General features: G+C 49.3%; 1 protein-coding gene across 2 annotated transcripts in view; it reads left to right on the top strand.

The window, feature by feature from the left end:
* The window catches only part of LOC135822674 (liprin-beta-1-like), a 32,479-nt gene extending 12,763 nt beyond the window's left edge, over positions 1 to 19,716 (top strand). The window contains exons 1-20 of one of the 2 annotated variants that reach the window (XM_065335487.1): positions 3,553 to 3,889; positions 7,095 to 7,168; positions 8,123 to 8,201; positions 8,562 to 8,647; positions 9,006 to 9,259; positions 9,677 to 9,743; positions 10,028 to 10,147; positions 10,909 to 10,962; positions 11,443 to 11,506; positions 12,121 to 12,286; positions 12,508 to 12,701; positions 12,984 to 13,045; positions 15,527 to 15,697; positions 15,994 to 16,113; positions 16,440 to 16,625; positions 16,837 to 16,914; positions 17,184 to 17,394; positions 17,802 to 17,959; positions 18,249 to 18,296; positions 18,694 to 19,716. In XM_065335487.1, the coding sequence (XP_065191559.1) occupies positions 3,859 to 3,889; positions 7,095 to 7,168; positions 8,123 to 8,201; positions 8,562 to 8,647; positions 9,006 to 9,259; positions 9,677 to 9,743; positions 10,028 to 10,147; positions 10,909 to 10,962; positions 11,443 to 11,506; positions 12,121 to 12,286; positions 12,508 to 12,701; positions 12,984 to 13,045; positions 15,527 to 15,697; positions 15,994 to 16,113; positions 16,440 to 16,625; positions 16,837 to 16,914; positions 17,184 to 17,394; positions 17,802 to 17,959; positions 18,249 to 18,296; positions 18,694 to 18,723 (2,253 nt within the window). In that variant the 5' untranslated portion in view covers positions 3,553 to 3,858 and the 3' untranslated portion in view covers positions 18,724 to 19,716. Of the gene's footprint in view, positions 1 to 3,552; positions 3,890 to 7,094; positions 7,169 to 8,122; positions 8,202 to 8,561; positions 8,648 to 9,005; positions 9,260 to 9,676; positions 9,744 to 10,027; positions 10,148 to 10,908; positions 10,963 to 11,442; positions 11,507 to 12,120; positions 12,287 to 12,507; positions 12,702 to 12,983; positions 13,046 to 15,526; positions 15,698 to 15,993; positions 16,114 to 16,439; positions 16,626 to 16,836; positions 16,915 to 17,183; positions 17,395 to 17,801; positions 17,960 to 18,248; positions 18,297 to 18,693 lie in introns of those variants that run through there. The other variant, XM_065335486.1, reaches the window with a different exon arrangement.
* Positions 19,717 to 21,339: the final 1,623 nt, after the last annotated feature.

Below are 21,339 nucleotides of genomic sequence, written 5' to 3'. Positions count from 1 at the left end.
TCGTTCGGCTGCTGTTTTCCTGCGCTTGATTTGATTCTGAATGTTTTTCGTTTCGTGTCAAGATCATACTACATGTAGATCTACATGTACTATTATTAGTAGTGCAGTCCTACTCCATACGATGACTTCCAACGTCTCTAGCCGACCGGTCTTGCACATCGCTGCAGTAACCTCCACCATACGAATGCTCCCATCTTGTCCCGGTGGAGGATCCAGTGACAAAAACGTGTCTAAACAATAAATCCCTGCACGGCTTGGTACTCGGCCGTCATGCACCTCTCCCACTAATCACTAGCTCCAGTCCTGGGTCTGACTATCAACGCTAATGTAATGAGTGGGGTTCGGAGAAGTAGTTATCTATCTTGAGTGCGTGCACGTGGCCCCCTGCTCAACACCCTACTTCTCTCGCTTGTGATTTGTTGTCCCTTGCCAGCGGAACACCTCATTCACGAATGGAGAGCTGCCAAGGCAGCATGTTATTATTGTGTGTGTGATAGATGTAGTTCACACTGCGATTGCTCTCATCCAGAGGACATGGGGGTGCCGGGTGGTGTATTCTTGCACTCATGCAAATGATAAAAACACGGATGGGTCGGAACTCTGACATTTCGTCCGAAATCATGAGCGTAGGGTCGCCTCAACAAGCGTTATGTCCATACGTGATATCGGGCAGTTCAAGACAAGTGGACAAGTGAAACGCTATACCTGAAAGTACATGAAAATAACGTAAAGTACTGTAGTACTAGTAGTTTTAAATTTGATTGTTCCTGGGTTTTGTGACTTCACTCCTGACTGGGCACGAGTATAGCCATGCACTCGACCTCACGTGCGGAGTAAAGACTTATAATTATTATTTCAGTCAAGTTAGTGTCAAAGACCATGAAGACTGAACAGACAAAGTGAAAAGGTCAAACGATCCGCGTGGCCAAGTGCAAAGGCAAGGGGACGACTGAAGAAAAGCCACATACTACTAGTTCTGTCTATGATGGGATAATCGGGACTACTATTATGTAGTAAGGCTACACTGCCCTGGTAGTGGCAGTGGTGGAGCATCGCTGAAGGGGTCTAATGTTTTTATACACTTTTCAAGAGGCACGGGGGGGGGGGGGGGGGCTAGGGACCGGCGGATTCTGCTCGAAAAGGTAGCAGATTCTGCTCGAAAAGCAGTGAACCATACAAACCTTATGGCGGGCAATTCCTCGAATTCTGCTCCATTTTTTTATCCATATACCAAACATGCATGAAACTTACCAGAAAAAGTACCGAATTCTGCCAATTTTTCTGCCGGCAGAATCCGCCGGACCCTAGGGCCCCCCCCCTCCCCCTAGGCCTTGACGGATTATGCTAGCATAATTTTTCGCATAATTCCTACCAAAATCGAATAATCGCATAATTCGAGGCAAATTGCATACGAATCGCATAAATTGGAATAATCCGCCTGTTCGCATCAAATTCCATACAGCTGTACATGTTCTACAAGTACAAGTACAAGTAGATGCACTAGGAAGTTGTAGGTTTACGACTCCCTTGATAACATGTCCAGTCCACTACAATCAGTGATGGTCGTAGCTAGGTCGGACGGTGCGTTGACCCCGTTGAACTTTTGCTACTACAGTACAACGCCCTCTACAAAAAAATTCCCCTGTTATTTTGCACAGAACCAGTATGCATTAGCAGCATATGTGAGCATAATGCGGCATAATATGATAACTTTTAGCATAAAAATAGCATAATTCTGCCATTTTTTCAGCAATGCGAAAAGCATAATTTCACGAAAATATTAGCATAATCCGTCAAGGCCTACCTCCCCCGGACCGGCGGTAGGTGGTAGATCTACAGCAGGTACAGAGATCTACCAATCCACGATGTAGATATGCATGACACTCGGTTGGCTGTCCACCAGGGAGTAGATCTACTCCCTGCTGTCCACTCCTTCGCTCTCGTGCTCCCCTCTGAGCCCTCTCTGTGCTAGTGTTGTACCAACCCTCCTTCTGTCTCACCTTGCCCCTAGATATTTTGTCGCATAGTGTTACTATTACGCTGATCATTCGCTCCCTTGTCAGTACTGTAACTGGGCAGTTCTGTCCCTTTGGTTTTGCGAATTCAAAAAAAGACAACAACAACAACAACGACGACGACGACGACGACAACAACAACAACGACGACGACGACGACAACAACAACAACAAGAACACTCACTGAGTCTGTACTGACCCAACTGTTACCATTGGTTACTAGGCTGTACTTGACTGGCCCTGGCCTGTACAGCTGTGACTTTTGAATGTTTATAATTATTATATGTGAGGCTGGCCTGCTGCACTGGCAACTCAGTTACCATGGTTACTGCTGAGTGCTGTGTACGTGTGCCGTGTGGCCATATTCATAAGATCTACCCCTGAGCGAGTGGGTACTACCGGGTACCGGATCGCGTGCATGCAGACAACGACCCGACCCGTAGATCTACATGCAGTGGTCCGTCATGGGCCTGGGCCGGGGTAGAGCACATGCGCCAGGCATGCACACGACTCAGCTGATCAGGCAGCCTCGACGCATGAATCGAATACAATCATTGACATTGTACACATATGTGCGGCCGGCAAGACACGACGGGAACCTGATTGACGGGTTCACAGCTTTCATGGGACTTGTCATTGGACTTGTGTTTCTTGTTCTGTTGTGGGAGCTGCACAAAAAGTGCAAGGGTGAAGCGCCATCTCTGCAACGCATAGAGCGGCACACTGGACTTCGCGTTGTGCTCACCCACTTCATTCTTCAGTGACCTCAGTGCTCAGAGCAGACTCTGTGTGCGGGTGTGGGTTCATGGATGTCAACACGCCAGTTCTGGGTACGGACTCGCTCAGTGTATCAATAAGAAAGCCGTTATCACCTGAAAACGTGAAACTCATGAAACTATGAAAAGCTACGTCGTTGGACTTTTTTAGCTCGTCCGCAACCCGCCTGATGCAAGTGGCGGATATCAACATGCAGCTAGCACTATCGACTACGTAAGTCATTGTACACGTAAATGTAGATCTCGAAGTCGAAATGAAAATGATTCATGTCACCTTTGTCACACGGCACGGACATGTCGACAACGCTCGAGCGCAATAATCTTGATTTGATCCACTCCGCGAACCGCGATCGACCTGCACTCTGCATGTGACTCACGTAGACCATGGTAGACCTGGTAGACGTAAACTGTTATGTTTGTAGTCGAGTCGTAGATTCGATAGTCCGTCTCTAGCTCTGCATACACACTCACCCAGGTCCTCGCTACGTGCACCTGGTTCTCTAACTACAATCATACTACCCCAGGCTACCTAAGTCCTTCTGCGTTCTGTGGTCTGTGACTGTGTGACTGACTGTGTGCTGAGTACTTGTGTGAGCACGACGGATCAGACTGCGCTAGAGCTATCTACCTATCGCTCAACACGGAGTACAGGAGTCAGTCAGTAGTGCATCGAAGTCTATCTATCGCTCCAGGCCTGCTTGCGCTCATAATATTTTTTAGTACTCTTGCCTTGGACGCCGTGCGTGCACATTCTTTCGTGTTTCACTCTACTAGTACTACTAGTACTACTGCATAAACTAGGAGTGCAGTGCAGCGTTGTTGATCTCTGCCGTGTTCATGTTAGATCGACTGAGTACTGAACCGACTGTACTGTCTGTAGATCTGCATGTAGGTCAATCTTGGCGTTTCGTGTCAACAGCGCGCTTCTGCGACTGTTTCCCTCCACGCGCACGGCGCTTGTTCTCACGACAGTGTGCATGCGTCTGGGCGACGAACGGGGAATTAATTAAACTGAGTGAGCTGAAGCTGCTTCTCCGCCGAACAGGAGAACGAAACGAGAAGGCGAAATGGCCAAATCATCGCCCGTTATGGTCCAGGGTAAGGGAAAGTGATTGATGTGTTCGTGGCTGACCGCGGCGGAGTACGTGTGGGAAATGCGCTGCGCAAGTAACAATGTTCGTTTAGTTTGGGAGATTGTTTTTGACTTGAGTATGGGGAAATATGGTGACGCTTCCTTTCACGGTACAGAGTTTGAGACGCTGCAGAGGGATAAGCGTGTCTCGCCAATCTCGCCAATTGCTTGAGCAAGTCGAGTTGTCAGAGTTGTTCTTCAAACCTCCGCTGGCTGCGCGCATGCTATGCGGAAGGAAGGTGGCCACGACCGCCACAGCATCACAGCTAACTATTACTTGTTCGTGTTAGATTTTTCTATGATGCCTGATTGTACGTAAGATTTGGGCTTGGCGTGTTGTAGCGGTTCTCGATGGATGTGTATTGTGTCCTGCGTACTCGTGTTCTCCGTTCAGCTTGTTGTTGATGTTGTTGCGACGACCAGCGTACCTTCGCCGCTCGCTGGACGCATCACCCTTGTCTAGATGGAATCACGATATTGCAGCGCTTGTAGTTGTAGATCTACAATCCACCATTCGGTAAAATGTTCTGCGATACGTGCATACTAGTACTCAGCTGATGTGCTGGTGAACGTTCAGCTGAGTGTGTGGAGAAGATCGACATTTCGAGGAGAGTCACTATCGAGTATCTTGGTCATTCGTAATCTTTCGAAAGACCTGTGGAGTGTTGCGCGCACGCTGGACGGGAAGGAGCGGACGCTTGTGATGTGAGATTGGGGCTAGGTCGGCGCTCCCCAGCCTCGCGAAGAGGAATGCTCCACCGACACAGCGACAGGGAGGGGAAAGGTGTGGAATGCTGCTTGACGAATGCGTAGATCGCCTCCTAGTTCAGCAGTTGATCCTGGTTGTGCACAACGTCGCTTCGTGTGCAGTCTTTGTTCAGTACTCTCAACTCACTCACTGGCGACTGCTACATTGTAGTACTGTACATGTAGTGGGAAAGGTCTTTCTAAATTCTGTCGTTCTGTCAATCAAAGTTCGACCGCGACGCCACTTGTTTTGACGGGATCAACCCGAAACGGGTCTGTGTTTCATACGACATATAAGCAGACATTACCAGCCGAGCTAGGGCAGCGCAGATTCGATGGTGTTTAGAAGGCACGCAGTGCAGGGCAAACTCTCCCGAGCTAGCTCGAATCCTCACTCCGCTCCCGTTGCCCAGGCTAGGTCATGACGAGGTTGGTGGCGACCTTCACTTCAGGCTTCAAACAGCGTAGTGCCTTGTCCGAAGATCTAGTACCACGCGAGAATCATGTCAGTTGTCGCCCGCTTGTCAAACGTTTGGAAGACTCATGCTAGCTACTGTACACTTTGTCTTTGCTGGCTCGCAACTCCATAAACTCCATTCAATACGAAAACAAACATCTAAAGAATCATGCTTTTATTTCGTAGATAATGTAAATGTACTAGCAAACCGACTCTTTCGGTCTTTGGGCGGCGTTCCAGTGGCTAGGAGTAGTTGTGATTCGTGGCGAGAAGGTAGACAGGCTTTGTGATCGCGCTCCCAGATTCGAGCTAGATTCAAGTATTGGTTTGTTTTAGACTTTCTGTGGAACGACTTGCTTGCCTTACCCTACCCTGCAGTAGAGTGCGGGTGTGACACCCATTCGCACCGTACTCTAGCTGATGGTTTAGGACCTAGGTGCGATGTCGGCTACTTCTGAACGAGCAACAGAGTCAGTAGACCTTACACACTGTCATGAGGAATACGTGTGTTTCGAAATAGCGGATCCACTGCATGCATGCACTGACTGCGATGTCGTTCCTCTTTATTCTCGATGAACATTTTGATGGCGAACTCCGGCTGCGGACGATAGCTTTTCTTTCAAAAATGTCGACGTATTGCACGAGTCATGTTGACAAGCTGGACGGACAGTTCCCCCGATTTCAGTGATAGGCGCGGGATTTGATATCCACTCCAAACTGGGCTCATCGTCGACATCGAGGCCGCGAGTTCCGGGGGTGTCACACATACACATCCCGAATATTTTATTATGTTACGGAGCAGCCTTTTGCACAGACTGTACGCGTCCGATATTCAGCGCTACATCATCAGTACAGTAGTACGGTCAGTAGTAGATCTACAATCATACGCCGCCTGCGATTCAGGACTAGTCGACTGGCGCGTTGGTGTTGTGTGGCCGTGGCAGAACGTGACAGCACACCTGTGTCTGTGTCAGTGGAAATGTCAGTTGTGAATGGGAGCACAATACTACCAATAGCAATGCTGCTGATTAGTACGCAGACTGACAGACTGAACACGCTCCCAATCAGAATACTGCTGAGTATTATGTAATTCATTGGGAAATACATGACATTGTCCAGTGTGTAGAATTGTGCAACAAATCGAATATTGATTATTTGCATGCATCATAACTTTAGGAAGTCAGTGTATGAACATGTGGCAGTGTGTGTGCAAAGTGTACAGATGGTCCCTTTGTATTAGTACTAGCACCAATTGAGTGATCATGTGGGCAAGGCGTTAGTATTGAGACATTTTGTTTGGGGGCGAGCAGGTACTGCCTCCTGGAGCAGTCACCCAGCAGTCCCCCACAGGCCAACAATGGGGTTTCATTGTGGCACAATCTCCTGCAGCCTTTACTAATCTCCCTGGTCAGAGACTGAGCAGCCATCAGGCTGGCTCATTGTGTAACAATATGTAGCAATGAGTAGCATGGTAGAGGTACATGGCTTGCACTGTGGAAAGTCACTGGAGTGCGTAATAGGTGATAGAACAGTGATGACATTGACAGAAGCTGACTGTGTCAGGTACTAGAGGTAGCTGGGCCCCTAGTGCCTCACTCTCAGGGGCAGATCCAGGAGGGGTTCCGGGGCTAAATTTCGTAAATGATTATTATGTACTACTGGCAACCATACGCGTGTCCGTGTGCATGTATCAGCTATTCAGTTTTGACTATACTGGAACCCCTCTGTAGAGATCGCTGGATCCGCCGCTGACTCTCACAGGTACCCAGTGCCTCCAATATACAAATCGTAATTCATTGGCTTGAACCCAAAGCAAACTGATGTTGGACTCAATTGTTCAATACATTGCCTCCTGTAGGTCTTGTAAAATAACTACTTCCTTTGGATGGAAACAGTTAGCTACAGTTGGTCGTTCATGAACATCTGAAATATAATGTCCCATGTTCGTTTTATCTTGTGCTTTACAGAGGAGGACCCAGCAGATGAACTGGTTAGGTTGCGATCAGAGAATGCAGGCCTGAAGAAGAGAGTTGAGGAGCTTGTGAGTGCTCAAACATTATTATCAAGTTGCATACCCAGTATGTATTGGTTGTGTGGGTGGACGTGCATGGTTGAGGTGTGTATGAGTGTGACCCAGCAGTACGTCAATGCCGCAGTGTCCACGTATGCTCTTGTGTGTGTGTGTGTGTGTGTGTGCGCGCGCACGCGAGTGCGTGTGCGCGAGTGCGTGTGTGTTCACATTAAATTATAGTTTGTTGGCTGTGGTTGCTTTCATTCACCGACGTTTACTTATGAGACTGTGCGCGTATCATGTATCTTAGACACCATGCATGGAACAGCGGAACATGTGTACCACTACCCTGCCTAACACTACATGTACATGTATGTAGTAGAAGCGGGATTTCCCCATTTCTGTCATAGTACTAGTATTGATAACTGTATGTGTACTGTAGTAAGTAGCAAGAGCAACCATGGAGACAAAGGTCTGGGTCATATTTTGCAACAGTGGCTAGCTTATCAGACACAGTCAAAACCAATACTAGCACCGTAAAGTACCGCCAGAGCGCCCCATTATCTCGTCCTTTCGTGGTCGTCTTGAGAAGGTGGTTTCCTGTCTGTAGGTCATACGACACGAACCTTTCACAAACATTTCACGTTGTGCAGGCAATCCGTACCCAGTTTACCTTTGAGGGGATGCGAGCTCCACGTATAAACATGCCAAGTGTCACCTAAGTACACTAAGGTTCTCACACCGTACAAACTTAGTAGCACTCTGCCTTAGGATTTCCTTCCCTTGGCTGTAAAATCAAGGTGGGGCGCTCTGGCGGTGCTTTACGGTACATGTAGTGCAGGGTCAATGGCATCACTCGAAGTATCAATAATGTCATTACTCGTATCACCGGTATTCTGAGCCACTGTACTAAAAGTTCACGGTGACATGAAAACTCTTCGGCCGATACTCTGTAACGTTTCTGCTTCCTTGTTCATCGTGTAGGAGAAGGAAGTCGAGTCATCCAAGGCCAAGAAGAGAGGAGGATTCTTCACTCGCAAGAAGAAGGCATCCACGACTGACGGTAAGTCAGTGTGACGGCCGTTCATTGGTCAGCGGCTTGGTACGAGTACATTTATTCACCATGAAGATACATGCTTTCACGCTGTAACAAAACGTTATAATGTCGGGTGAAATCAGTCACTAAAAGCCCCTTTTAGATGGCAGTCCTGACTCCTGACTAACCCTTGCCTTGAAGCAGACTAGCATTAAGTTATCTCCTTATTCACCCCACACTGTTCACCACTCAAGGAGAGTTTGTTGACTTGGCATCAGGTTAGTTTTGGGATTGCTGGCCAAGTGGTAACAGAGGTCAAGCTGGCCTATGGCCAGGAGAATTCACCTTGTACAAGCCAGTTTCTGTTATGTTTCCCTCGTATTCCAGGAGACGCTGCGGCAGCACCGGCCGAGGCCACAGCTGCAACCCCCGAGGATGAAACGGCTCCAGCGGCGGATTCATCTCCTGAAGGCGTGAGTTACTTAGTTCTACTGCCTACCAGATTTTCCGGAGTATAAGCCGCACTGGAGTATAAGTCGCATTGGAGTATAAGTTGCTCCCCCGTTTATAATTATTTAGAAACAAAAACTAGTAATTTAGGGGGAGGGGGTTGAGCGCATGTTCGTTTCTCGAAAAAAAATGTCGATGTATAGTTTGTATGTCTGAGCACGTCCAGAAAAAAAGAAAAAAATCTCTACTATGCATGTACCATTTGTGTGTGTTTGTTTCTCTAGGGGGGAGTTGAAGAGAAATTACTCGTTTTCGTTTCTGCGGTTTCTACCCGTAAAATACAGTAATCTGTGATGTGCATTCGCCTCGTTTTGTCCCTAGGAGCAGCCTGCAGCTGCGGCAGCACCATCCGGAGGCGAGGAGCAATCACCGGACAAGAAGCGGAAAAGCGGCGGCATCAAGGACAAGCTAGGCAAGGCGTTCGGTCGCTTCCGTCAACCCAAAGGCTATGAAGAGACACCCACGGAACAACCAGAGGCCGATGCAGTTGCCACGCCGTTTGTGATTCCCGAGCGTCAACAAGTAGAGTGGACGGTGGCCAAGAGCTTTGAGAAGGAGGAGGCACCAGCACCGGAGTAAGTCCTGTTGGAAACTTGAAATATCCGTACTGGGACTCTGGGCCGTGAAGCATTCTGCCAAACCGTGCACAGGAGTTGGTGGAGTTAGTGAGCACCTGTATCGGTGTCTGCATACCTGCCAAGCTGTATGTGTATACACTGTGGAACTGTCTAGTGGCTCTACACTACCAGCTCCCCTGCCCACAACGTACATGTACATATGGCCACTGGCTGTCTTACTGAATCTATCCACAGAGACTACAAAACTATGGCTAACCTTTTCTGCTGGGATTCTATACTCGTATGCATAAGTATATGTGATTCGGAATGTAGAAAATGTAGTAATGCGTGTCCGTGTGTGTCCGTGTTTGTGTGTGTGTGTGTGTGTATGTGTGTGTGTGTGTGTGTGTGTGTGTGTGTGTTTGTGCGGTGTAGAGAAGGAGCAGAAGGCGAAGCAGCAGCAGAGGGCGCCGAGCCAGCAAAGAGAGATGCCGTATTCAAGGTGAGTCCCAGCCGCCCCGCAGTATTGCTGGCGTCGTCTTTAGTTGCCACCCTGCAGTATTGCTGGCGTCGTCTTTAGTTTGGCTGCTTCTGTGCTCTGCTATGGAACCTTCAAGTGCAAGATTGCTAATCCTGAAATCTATTTACGCGTTTTTTTGTGATGTTCTGCACATGTATGTCTGTTGGATGTGGGCATGCATTTGTTTACCGGTATATAATTTGTATGCGTGCATGTCCACATGTGCGTGTGTGTGTGTGTGTGTGTTCACATTTCTCCACGCGCAGAACTGGACCGTGGAGCAAGTACGAGAATGGCTCATCGACCTTCAATTAGAATCATACACCGAGACGTGCCAACTGACCGGCGAACAAATGCTAGCGACTACCAATGCTCAATTTGAAAAGGTAATGCCGTAACCTTGGGTTGCAAAACTACTGTCACACGTGGTCCTGCACAAGACTAAATTGATAGTTTGATGCACAAGTTAGCAATGGAACGAGGCTAAACAATCTGTTCTTGCTCTGGAGAACAGAGGAACAGATTAACAAAACTGCACAGCCTCGTCCCATAGACGATTTGCCAAACTCCGGTCACGTGCCTGCACTGGCTGGCAGGAAACGTGCTGAGCAGGCCGGGGGGGGGATCTCATGTTCACGTGGATTGTAAATATCCACTGGTGAAAAAGCAAATTTGACCAAAGAACAAGCTTCACAGTTCTCAGAACATCATTTCTTCCCTGTCATCCTCAACAGTCAACACTACAGAGGAGATGATGGTCGGAGCTGCGTAATACAGCAATGCAGCATGAATCCTCGAGTAATAGAATATTGGAATAATCTGCCTGTCTTCGAATATTCTTTTTAGTGTCGGTATTCTAGAATATTCCGAATATGCGAATATTCTTTTGCATCACTGCATTGAACACATCAGGAAACACTTGTCACACTTTCGCAAGGTGTGACACCAAACAACTGCAACTATAACACCTTCCTCTTCTTCTACTTGAAATTGGTGCCCGATTGTGACAGTGCGAGAGAGTGTGGGTGGTGTGGGGTGTATGTGAATGTGTCTGTGCGCGCATCTGCAAATGTACACGTTATTGATCCTAAACTTACAAAGGCGAAACCGTTAACTGATTTCGTGTCTGTTGTGTTTCTTCTTCCAGGATCATGGAATCAAGAACCAAATGCACCGCAAGAAACTTAGACTAACTTTGAATGTACGTGTGCCGGTCTGGCTGTGTCCTCCTTGCTTCGTTAACATTGGAACATTTGCTAGTCTGAAGCAGCTGAATAGTATTGTTACCGTCTGACAGTCTGCATAACTGTGCACAGCTAGACTAGCATCACGTGAGCTGCTCTTGTCTCTCCGGCTGTGCATGATTTCTGCCAGTGTCCTACTGAAGCCGAGCATGTGGAAAAAAGATTGGGGTTTAGCACGTCAGCTAGCTTGGGGTAGTCTGAATTTTGGCAATGGTTACCCCCCCCCCCCCCCCCCCGGTACCGTGTCATCTGACTGTTACGTACACATCTAGCCAGCTCGGTCTGTTTGTTACGCCGGAGCCCTGATGATTGCCTTTTCCTTATGTGTGTTTGTTTGTGTGTGTGTGTGTACGCGTGCGTGCGTGTTCGGTGTGTGTGTGTGTGTGTGTGTGTGTGTGTGTGTGTGTGTGTGTGTGTGTGTGTGTGTGTGTGTGTAGGCCATCGCATCTGGCGAGGATATGCCCAGTGTGCTGTTTGACTGGGACATCAAGGCCGTAGCAGGTCAGTGCAGCGCGCTAGCTGCTAACCAGTAACCTAAGCGGTGGGGCAACTACTGACACCAAGAGTACATAACCCCCCAGAGTGTGCAACGCCTGATCCAGCTCTGTGTAGGGTCTTGGTCGAGCGGAATCGGATCTTCTGATGTCATGCGTACACTTCACACCAGCGCAAGGCCGGTCTCGAGGCAGGGCACCATTGTTTTTGATCCAAGAGTACCCGCGACTCCCCGGGTTCCCCTCAGATGTGTACGGTATTATGACGCAAAGATCCGATTCCGCTCGACCAAGACCCTACACAGAGCTGGATCAGGCGTTGCACACTCTGGGGGGTTATGTACTCTTGCTGACACATGCAGCATTATAGCCATGGATAGTCATCATAGCCATGGATAGTCATCATATGCATGGATAGTCATCATATGCATGGATAGTCATTATAGCCATGGATAGTCATTATGGCCATGGATAGTCATTATAGCCATGGAAGAGACAGCCAGTGTCTATAGTGTCAAGTGGGGGACTTGCACAATAACAAGTGCATCATATTCCTTATCTTGTCTGGATATCCCATCAACCTAACTTGATGCACGTTCTGATGTTTCTTGACACTCACAGAACTTCTCCAGTACAACGGAATGCCGCAGTACGTCATCGAAGCGTTCGTAGCCGACAGCGTAGACGGCCGAGTGCTCACCTTCCTGACCCCCGATGACTTGACCGCCATGAAGATCCTCACACCGTTTGTACAGTCAGCAATCAAGCGAGCGACTCAACTTCTTAGGTGGGTGCTGTGTTGAAACCCTGCTTGGACGTAATCTATTTTTGCCTCGTTTCAGTTTGTACGCAATGTAACCATGCAGCTCCCTGTGATGTGCTGACAGAATGTGTGTTCATGTTTTTCGTGTGTGTGTGTGTGTGTGTGTGTCTGTGTGTGTCTGTTGTGTGTGTATCTGTGTGTGTGCGTGCTTGTGCGTGTTTTTGCGTGGGTGTGCATGTCTACAGACAAAATAATTACACCAAGGACTACATGAAGGTGTACGTCGAGCCAGAGCAAGAGCCAGAGCCCGAGGAGCCGGCAGCCGAAGCCGCAGCCGAAGAGGCAGAAGCAGCACCAGCAGAGGCTGCAGCTGCAGAAAGTGCCGAGGCTGCACCAGCGGAGGCCGCAGCCGCCAGTGAGGACAAGCCAGCTGATGAAGGTAATTCTGCAGTGCCACTGTAGCTGACCTGGAGGTAACACACAACCTCAGTCAAACTCTGGAAGAAAGCCATCCACTGTCGCTATGCTGTCCACTTTTGCCGGTAACCGTAACGATCCATTCATACTGGGCGTCTGACATAACCGTTGGTACCATGGAGTGTGGACGTTATTGTAATTCAATACCGCACTACCTAACTGCATAAGTTACTGCCATGCTTCCCATCGATAGCACCAGTGCAGTGAAGGGAAATGAGCATTGCTATTTTGCTGCCTTCTACAGGTGAGAAGACCGAGGGAGACAAGGCAGAAGCAGGCGCAGCAGCTGAGGGTGGCGAAGACAAGGTAAGCTTGAGCGTGCGCACATTAGAAGCACTGTACCATCCTGAATGGAAGTCCGGAGTGTTGAACACTGGCGAACGCCACGCGACTTTTGACATCACGAGTTATTCTCTAGGACACGTACACATACAACATGGCATTAGAAAAATCCGTTTGTGGCTCTGAAAGTAAACACATTGGTCCAGATTTCCCTCACTACAACTATACTAACTGCTAGACTAGTTGCCATGGTGACTTGGGCCTCGAAACATGCTAAAAAATAGTAGCACTGGGCGCCTATGGGTAGTGGTGTGCTTTTTTCTTCTTTAAAATTCAAGCCTTGTTCTTTTTTTTGGTGCTGTTACATTATCACAGAACACAGTACCATACACGGTACATGCTATTCTGTTAGGGTTAAACACCGGGCCCTTCCCTAGCCTAGACGACGGTTACAATGGCCAACCGGACAACAAAGAAGTTGAGGCCAAAGAGAAAGATGTATTTTCCTTCCGCATGCTTATGTATGAAGTCACGTAATAGTTAGGAGTCAGGCCGCTACAGGAGCTGAGCATATCGAGAGACCGACGCGGGCCAGTAACTCGGCACCCAGGATGGGGCAGTGGACATCAGCGACCACGAAAACCCAGCGGAATGTGCGACGCAGGCCGAGGTTGAGCTCCAATGACCGTTGACCATGTGTAGTGATGACGCTGTTGCCGGCAGCTTGGAGAACATGAGCAGAGATAGAAACAGCAGGGGACGAGGACAGACACAAGGAGCGTGCAGCAGATGGCGGGAGGAGGCTGACGGCGGCGCCTGTGTCCACCAGGAAAGACAGGCCGGAGCGCTTGTCTTGGACGTGAAACAGCCGACCAGTGGCAGAGCAGCCAGTAACAGAGGTTGTACCTATTGACTGGCTGGGGCGTTTCCCGAGCTGTAGGAGCATGGCACACGGCAGGGGCGGGCAGCGGAGCCGTAACCGCCCTTCTGCATCTCGGTCATGGGATGGGGAGCGTGACTGGCTGGACTCATGATGGCGAGGTGAGGAGGCCCTATCCCTGCTGCGCTCGCGTGACCGTCTCTGTGCGGGGTGATGTGGTGAAGCGGTGAGAGCCTGCACTGTAGCCGCGAGTTGGGGACACCTGAATCCTCAACTCAGAAAGATCGTCACTGCACGCTGGCCTGGCAGAGGCACATGCAGTTGTACTAGCACTAAAAGTAACAACTGCGGACACGGTGGGGGCCGTAGATTCCACAACCTTATCAGCGATCGTGGCGAGCCCACTGAGATCTAGCGATGCGGGCGTTGAAGAGAGCACGAGCCGGACGGGAGCGGGCAAGCGCTGCACAAAGAGCTCCCAGAGGAGTGTTGCGTCCAGTTGCCGCTCACCTAGAAGCTGCTGCATGCGTCGGAGCATCTTGCTGGGCGGCTGTTTGCCCAGTTCGATGGTGCCCAAGAGCTCGCGCAAACGGGCTTGTTCGCTTTTTTTGTGTCCGTTGGACGAGCATCGCTTTCAGCACCGTGTAGGGTGTCTCAGCTGGCGGGGAGAGGAGCAACTCCCAGACCTCTCCGGCATACTGCGGCTCGAGGCTGTGCGGTACCACCTGAAACATCGTCCGCTGCGACGTGATGTGGCGCGTCGCGAACGCCTCCACCTGAGCGAACCAAATCTGGGGATCTGCAGCCCAGTGTTGGGGGGAGCTTGAGGTGGACAGCACCGGCACGATTGTCCGCTGCGGCGGGAACGTCGGCAGGGTAGACAGGGGGCGTCGCTGGAACTGACTTGTACTCCGGAACCTTCGGCGTTACCCATCAGAGGAAGACATACTTACGAGCGTTCGAGTGCTGTGGCGAAGTTAGATGTACGTTCGGGGTCACCAATTTAGTGTGTGTGGCAGATCACACTGCAGGCAACAACACGGAAGTCACTCACAGCGTGTGGTGTTTGGCAGGAGTGTTAGCATGCAAACAAAACTTTAGGAGAGGTGAGCGAATATCACCTTTCTACATTAGAGATGTATGCGAGAAATGCCTAACATCAACGGCTGTTGTAGTGTGTATTGGAACAAGTACTTAAGACTAAGTCAAACGCTACATCATCAAGGTAAGTCAGTGTGGAAGCACAAAAAGGTGAGGCAGGTACTACTATGCACATGATAGTCAGGTGAAAGTATGGCGTACGTGTGCACAAACATGCCGTGCGTGGTACCTGCCACACCACCACACTCCATTATTCACCCCAGTGTCTGGAGATATGTGGATTTTGTAGAGAAGAAAAAAACCCTGGAAGGTCATGTGTGATGCTACACGTTACGTATAATGTAGGTAGTGATGTCAGAGAGACGCTACAGAGCTAAATGAAAATGTATGCGTGCACTTTGGGTGATCTCTAGCCTGGACCGACTAGCATGGCAGCATGATCAACAGGGTCATAGCGTGATGATCTTGTGACATCTGTTGCAGATGTACTTAACCAATGTCTTCTGCTTTTTTATTTTGTCTAGCCACAAGAAGAAGCCGCCGCGCCGGCTGAGAAAACCGAGGCAGAGGTTAAGGCCGAAGAGGATGCACGTGCAGCAGAGGAGGCCAAGAAGAAGGACGAGGAAGAGCGAAGGAAGCAGGAGGCTGCCAAGGAGAGGCAGAGACGGCACTACCTGCGCTGCGCCGAGGCTCTTGTGAGTAGAAATTCTGCGTGTGTGCGCATGCGTGTGTGTGGTGTGTGTGCACGCGCGTGTGTGGTGTCCTGGTCCTAGCCTAGTTTGCTTAACACTTATCGCTAGAACCTCATCGGCTAGCTAGACTGGTCAGTAACTACAATCTTACATTTCCTCACGGAGAACAGCTATTGTTACACTTAAAACACCATGCTGGTGGGTTTCGGTGGACAGTGTAAAATTTCCAGTTTAATTACTATATGCTCCTGCTCACCCATCATGTTCGTGTAACTGTCCGACTCTACCCCGGTGCACAGAGAGAGCAGAAGCCGCTGCTGACGTGGAGCAACTGCGATGTGGTCGTGTGGGCGCGGTCCGTGGAGCTTGTCGACCTCTCACCCAAGATCCTCGGCACTGGCTTGTCCGGAGCACTCATGGTAAGCTGTTGACCCAATGCAGCCAATGCAGTCATCTTTGTATCAACAATGTGCAATACGGGACTGCTACGAAGGTTGAGATAAATGCTTAGGGGTAACTGATGAGAAACTTGCAAAGCCTGTCCAAATAACATGTTCATGTATTCGACTATCAAGTGGCTCTATCTTCTGTTTGAGTTGGAAATGGCATCCAGTAATTCTCTCTTTAACTGAGTCTCTCTCTCTCTCTCTCTCTCTCTCTCTCTCCCCCTATTAGCAATCTTCACTTGTGCCCTAAGTCTCTGCTGTGGTTCACACACACACTCTTCTATGGTGTATTTCCACAGGTGTTGGACACGTGCTTCACCGGTGAATCTCTCTGCTCGGTTTTGGGCATTCCTGCCAAGAGCGCCCAGAAGGCCGACATCATTGCCAAGTTCAACGAGCTCGTCGGCGAGGAGGTTGTAGGAGAGAAGACGGAGGCTAGCAAGTGTGATGGCTATGCCGTGCTGATTGCCGGCCAGAAGGCCAAGGTGAGTCACGTTATAATCATACTGGGAGTAGGCAGTTGTGTACATGTCTGATCTGACATATTTATTATGTCAGTATGATACGCTGGGATGATTTACTTTGGCAGTGGACCACCACATGAGTATATGTAGTGCAATAATGTTTTAGATCTAGTCATGACGAGGTGTGTGTGCTTGTCCGTGGGAATGTGTGTGTGTACGTATCTGTTTGCAGCGCAAGCGTAGCCTCTCCTTCAGCGGTGCCATCCGCCGCCGTAACCGCAATGCCAATGCGGCCGCTCCTCAGCAGCACGTGAGTTGTTTTTGCCATGTCCATCACCATCCTTACGTGGTATTCCTTGTAACATACCGACAAGGCGTGGATACATGTGAATATTAGATTTCCAGTGTATGGTTACTGCTTCTTGAAAGATCTTGTGTGCTATTTTGTCTTCTTGCTGTGCGCTCCTACACACTCACTACTGGTGAAGCTGGACCCGTTTGTCCTGGTTGGAGGTGTCTGCTTTTGCTGCTGACATCATCTTGTTTCCTCCCATGTGCATCGTGCCTCTGTTCTTGCAGAGTCAGTTCCTGCTGACGTTCGAGGACGGATCCGAGGTGTTTGTCTCGGCCCACAACACCGACTGCAGCACACCCAAGCCTGCACCAGTACCGGAGCCTGCCAAGGCCGAGGAGCCCAAGGAGGCTGCTGCAGAGGGTGCTGCTGCCGCTGAGGCTACTCCTGAAAATGGCGAAGCCACTGCGGAGGCTAAGGAAGATGCTTCTCCAGCTGGTAAGTCTAGATTATGCATGTACTAGCAAACACTTCATAGTTTGGTCAGACATTTTGTTTTTACCAGAGAGGGGTTTTGTTTGGCATGGCAGTACTATAGCAATGCTACACTTGCAGCCTAATGCCTGGTTTTGGAAAGCATATTCTTGCACGCGTGGGTAGGAGACCAATGGCTGTGGACCCCTAGTATGCTGACATGATGTTACAGACCCGTCCATTCCAGCAATAACTCCTTGCAACGGGAGGCGTTGCGCAGGGCTGCCATGTACTCCTGAGTATGGTCATCTCCTTAACTTACTTACTAGTACCTGCTTCTGTTGAATTCAGAGTTGTGGCATGTTGTGAAATGTGACGGTCCTCTGTGCTGTGCGGTGGTTTGTCTTGGGCAATATGTATTCTTTATGCAGATGATGAAAAGACACCTCTTGTTGAGGGAGATGAATCTGCCAAGCCTGCCGAGACTGAGGAGGCTGCTGCTGCTCCTGCTGCAGCCGCCGCCACTGAGGAGGAGGCCCCAAAGGAGGAGGCAGCCAAGGCTGAGGAAGCTGCACCCGCCGAGGAAAAGGTAAGAACTGGCGTTTAGCCCGCTTGTCTACTATATTGCAGGATCTTGGTTTTGCTTTGATTTCGTCGCCTTGTAGTTGTGCTGCTCTTCCTGGCTCTGCGTTGAGGGATCTACAACCAACAATTGAAGTGATATCTAATTTAGTGAAGTAGGGTATGATTTGTACTTCATTGGAATGCAAAACGGTATGTTTGCTAAGCGGACAAGCGTTTCTGCTGTGTGTGTATGTGTGTGTGTGTGCACGCGTGTGTGCGTTTGTGTGTGTGTGCGTGTGTGCTTACGTGTGCAGACGGAGGAGAAGCCAACTGAAGAGGTTGAGGTTGACAGCGAGGACCAGGTACGGTGTAGGGTAGATTTTCGCATATCCTTCTCGACATGCGAACCATTGCGTTACTTCACTCCGTAGGAGTACTGTAACTGGGCATACGCGCCGATGAAACATTCCCAAGCATCAACCTGGTGTACCTCCTGCTGCTGTTTGCTGGGCAGCGGCCAAAGTGTCACCCAGTCAATTATCACGTCATGCTATATGCCCAGTGTGGTGCCCCCCCCCCCCCTTCCACGCCACTGTTCAGGGATGTTATGCTCTGGGAATGATATTGATTAGCTTCATAACAGAACTTGATGGTTGTGGCAGTCTAGCTTGTTCTTATCATTTGCTTTAGATGTGCAATGTGTGGCTCTTTACTTATGATGTTGTGTGTTTTTATTCTTGTCTTTTCAATCTGTCTCAGAAACTGTTGGATGGCGGAGAAGCTACATAAAGATGCGTCATACATGTCTATGCGGTCTGCCATAGTCACAGCTGATTGCACACATCCGTACCTGTGGTCTGTATACTGTGCCCGCGGCATGACATGCTGGTCAATACATATTTCCCGTGCGCGCGCATGATTGCGAGAGAGAGTTTCTGTATGCGCATGTGTCCTCCTCTTCTTGCTCCCTCTGCTTCTTTTATTGAGATCGTACTAGGCTCTGCGTGCGAGATAATGTCCCCGTGTGTGTGTGTGTGTGTGTGTGTGTGTGTGTGTGTGTGTGTGTGTGTGTGTTTGTGTGTGTGTGTGTGTGTGACTTGCGTACTGTGTTTGGCATGGTCATCATCATCGTCGTCGTCGTTGTTCTCTGTGTAAAAATGCCAGCGCAAGGAAACCCAGCGGAATACATGACGTGCAGCTGCAGTCGAGACAGTAATTGTGATGTGCACTGCACTGAGCGCATACGCACAAGCTAGTCCATTGTGTGTGAACACAGAGTAAACACAGAGAGTAATCCGAACGGATCAGGTTCATATTCCCGTCATGCATGCCACCACGTTCACTCTGCATCTTGTATGATTGGCCAGTATGACGTTGTACTAACGGCAATCCCCACCTTATTACAAGCACCCGGTATTCCCGGGTCAACACACACCGAGAACACACACCGAGAATGTGCATGGCAAGACACAGTGGCTTCTGATTTCATTCCCATTTTTTACCCTTTCCTTTTCACTAGATCTTTTCGCATTTCGTTTACCTGCCATTTTTTCATCATGTTCTCTTTCGCTGGTTTACCACAACCTGGACAACACGACTGCCGTCCGAATTTAGATTATTCCGCCCTATGCAATTATCAGTAATCATCGAGGCTAGCAACTGGCTTTCATATCATTCTGTTTTAGTGTTACCCGTCCTGGATTTGCACACCCGTCCCGGATTTTGCACATGCCAGACCCATGCTTTAGGTGGTCTGCTCCAAAATTAAATGATTTAAATTTATGTCCGATCCTGTTTTCTGTAGAGTGCAGAATGCCAAGTAACGTTAGTTGACAGGGAAAGAGTCCATGTGCGTGTGTGTGTGTGTACGTGTGCTTGCGTGCGTGTACTCTTCCCAAAGTGAGGAGTTACGAACATGATCGGACGAGACCAGGGAGTCGTAAAATGCCGGCATTTTTACGACTCCCTGATGTAGACACACTCAAGAAGAGAGGAAGCGTTGTGCTTAGGCCTAGTTTATAGTTTTGTCTGACACACACAGGGTTTGGGGGTGGCGTTCACTTCATTCAGGAAGCCATATGTGTACCCTGAGTACCATGCGTGCATGACTGCACTGACGTGCTTCTTGTCCGAGCTGCCCGCACTTTCCCTGTTGAAATGTGTAGTTTTCCCTTCCAGGTGGGAAGTAGTAGAGCACTGGGTTACTGTGGGGGTCAATGTAGGGAGCGATTTCCCCGATAACCGGGGTACCCGTTGGACCACTTCTTCAAGTGCCTACATGTAAGAAAAGGGTTTGCTCCCCACACCGGAGCTCGCGCTATTCCGCCGACTTTACTTGACACTTGACTGACTCACGACTGCCATCCAGAGCACACGAGAAGTCCATCGAACCTTCGACTCGGCAAACCTGCAAGAAAGCACCACTCCCTGCTCAATACACAGTGTTTCGGGGAATTCACCCCTCATCAGTTGAGCTTGAGTAGGCTGAGGAAGATTGTGCCTGAAGAGCACCACTTATATAGTGCTCTCCAGGCACGACCATCACCAGGGATACAAACTTACAGAGACGCTCCGTTTTTAGCGCGACAAACACCTCGTGAGCACCAGATAGCAGCGTGAGTCAGTGTCGCTCCTGGACGGTGAGACAGACGTCGAGGACCCTCGGTCATTCGCAACGCTGTCACCTCCAAACCAACTAGTGTATTGAGCAGGGAGTGGTGCTTTCTTGCAGGTTTGCCGAGTCGAAGGTTCGATGGACTTCTCGTGTGCTCTGGATGGCAGTCGTGAGTCAGTCAAGTGTCAAGTAAAGTCGGCGGAATAGCGCGAGCTCCGGTGTGGGGAGCAAACCCTTTTCTTACAAATCATCGCCGAGGTCGCAACCACTACTGCCTACATGTACATAATAATATATATAGAGTATAACAAAATGTCACAGTAGAAGTACCCGGGGGGGGGGGGCAAATGGATATCACTTCTGAGGTCTTCACATGCTAGAGAGAACAACTATATGTCATTCTACTTTGAAGTACTTTTTAATACTTCAAAATGCAACAGAGAAAACAGCACTTTTTTCTGTGAAACGTTTCCTATGGCCGAAGTGGTTTTAGCTACCTTTATAGCTTGTTCTTGTTATCTACACAAAGTACATGATTGTACACTGTACTATGTGTGTGATATCTTGCCAGTCCTGACTTGAGTGGAACACTATTACAGTGCCAAGTTCAGTACGGTTACGTGAGTGCATGATTGTAGTGGAGATGCCAATAGCAAAGCATGATCACTGCCAGACTCAGAAGGTCAAATATATGACTATCCCTCAGGTGACACCTTTACCAAAAGCTTCCCGAGTGGTGTTGTTAGGAGCAATGGTGTGAGAGAGAGAGAGAACTCTTGTGTAGTGAACAC

The sequence above is a fragment of the Sycon ciliatum genome, chromosome 8 (assembly GCF_964019385.1).
Source record: "Sycon ciliatum chromosome 8, ocSycCili1.1, whole genome shotgun sequence".
Lineage (NCBI taxonomy): Eukaryota > Metazoa > Porifera > Calcarea > Leucosolenida > Sycettidae > Sycon > Sycon ciliatum.
Note: the sequence above shows the minus strand (reverse complement) of the source record. Positions and strands in the feature narration are given on the sequence as shown.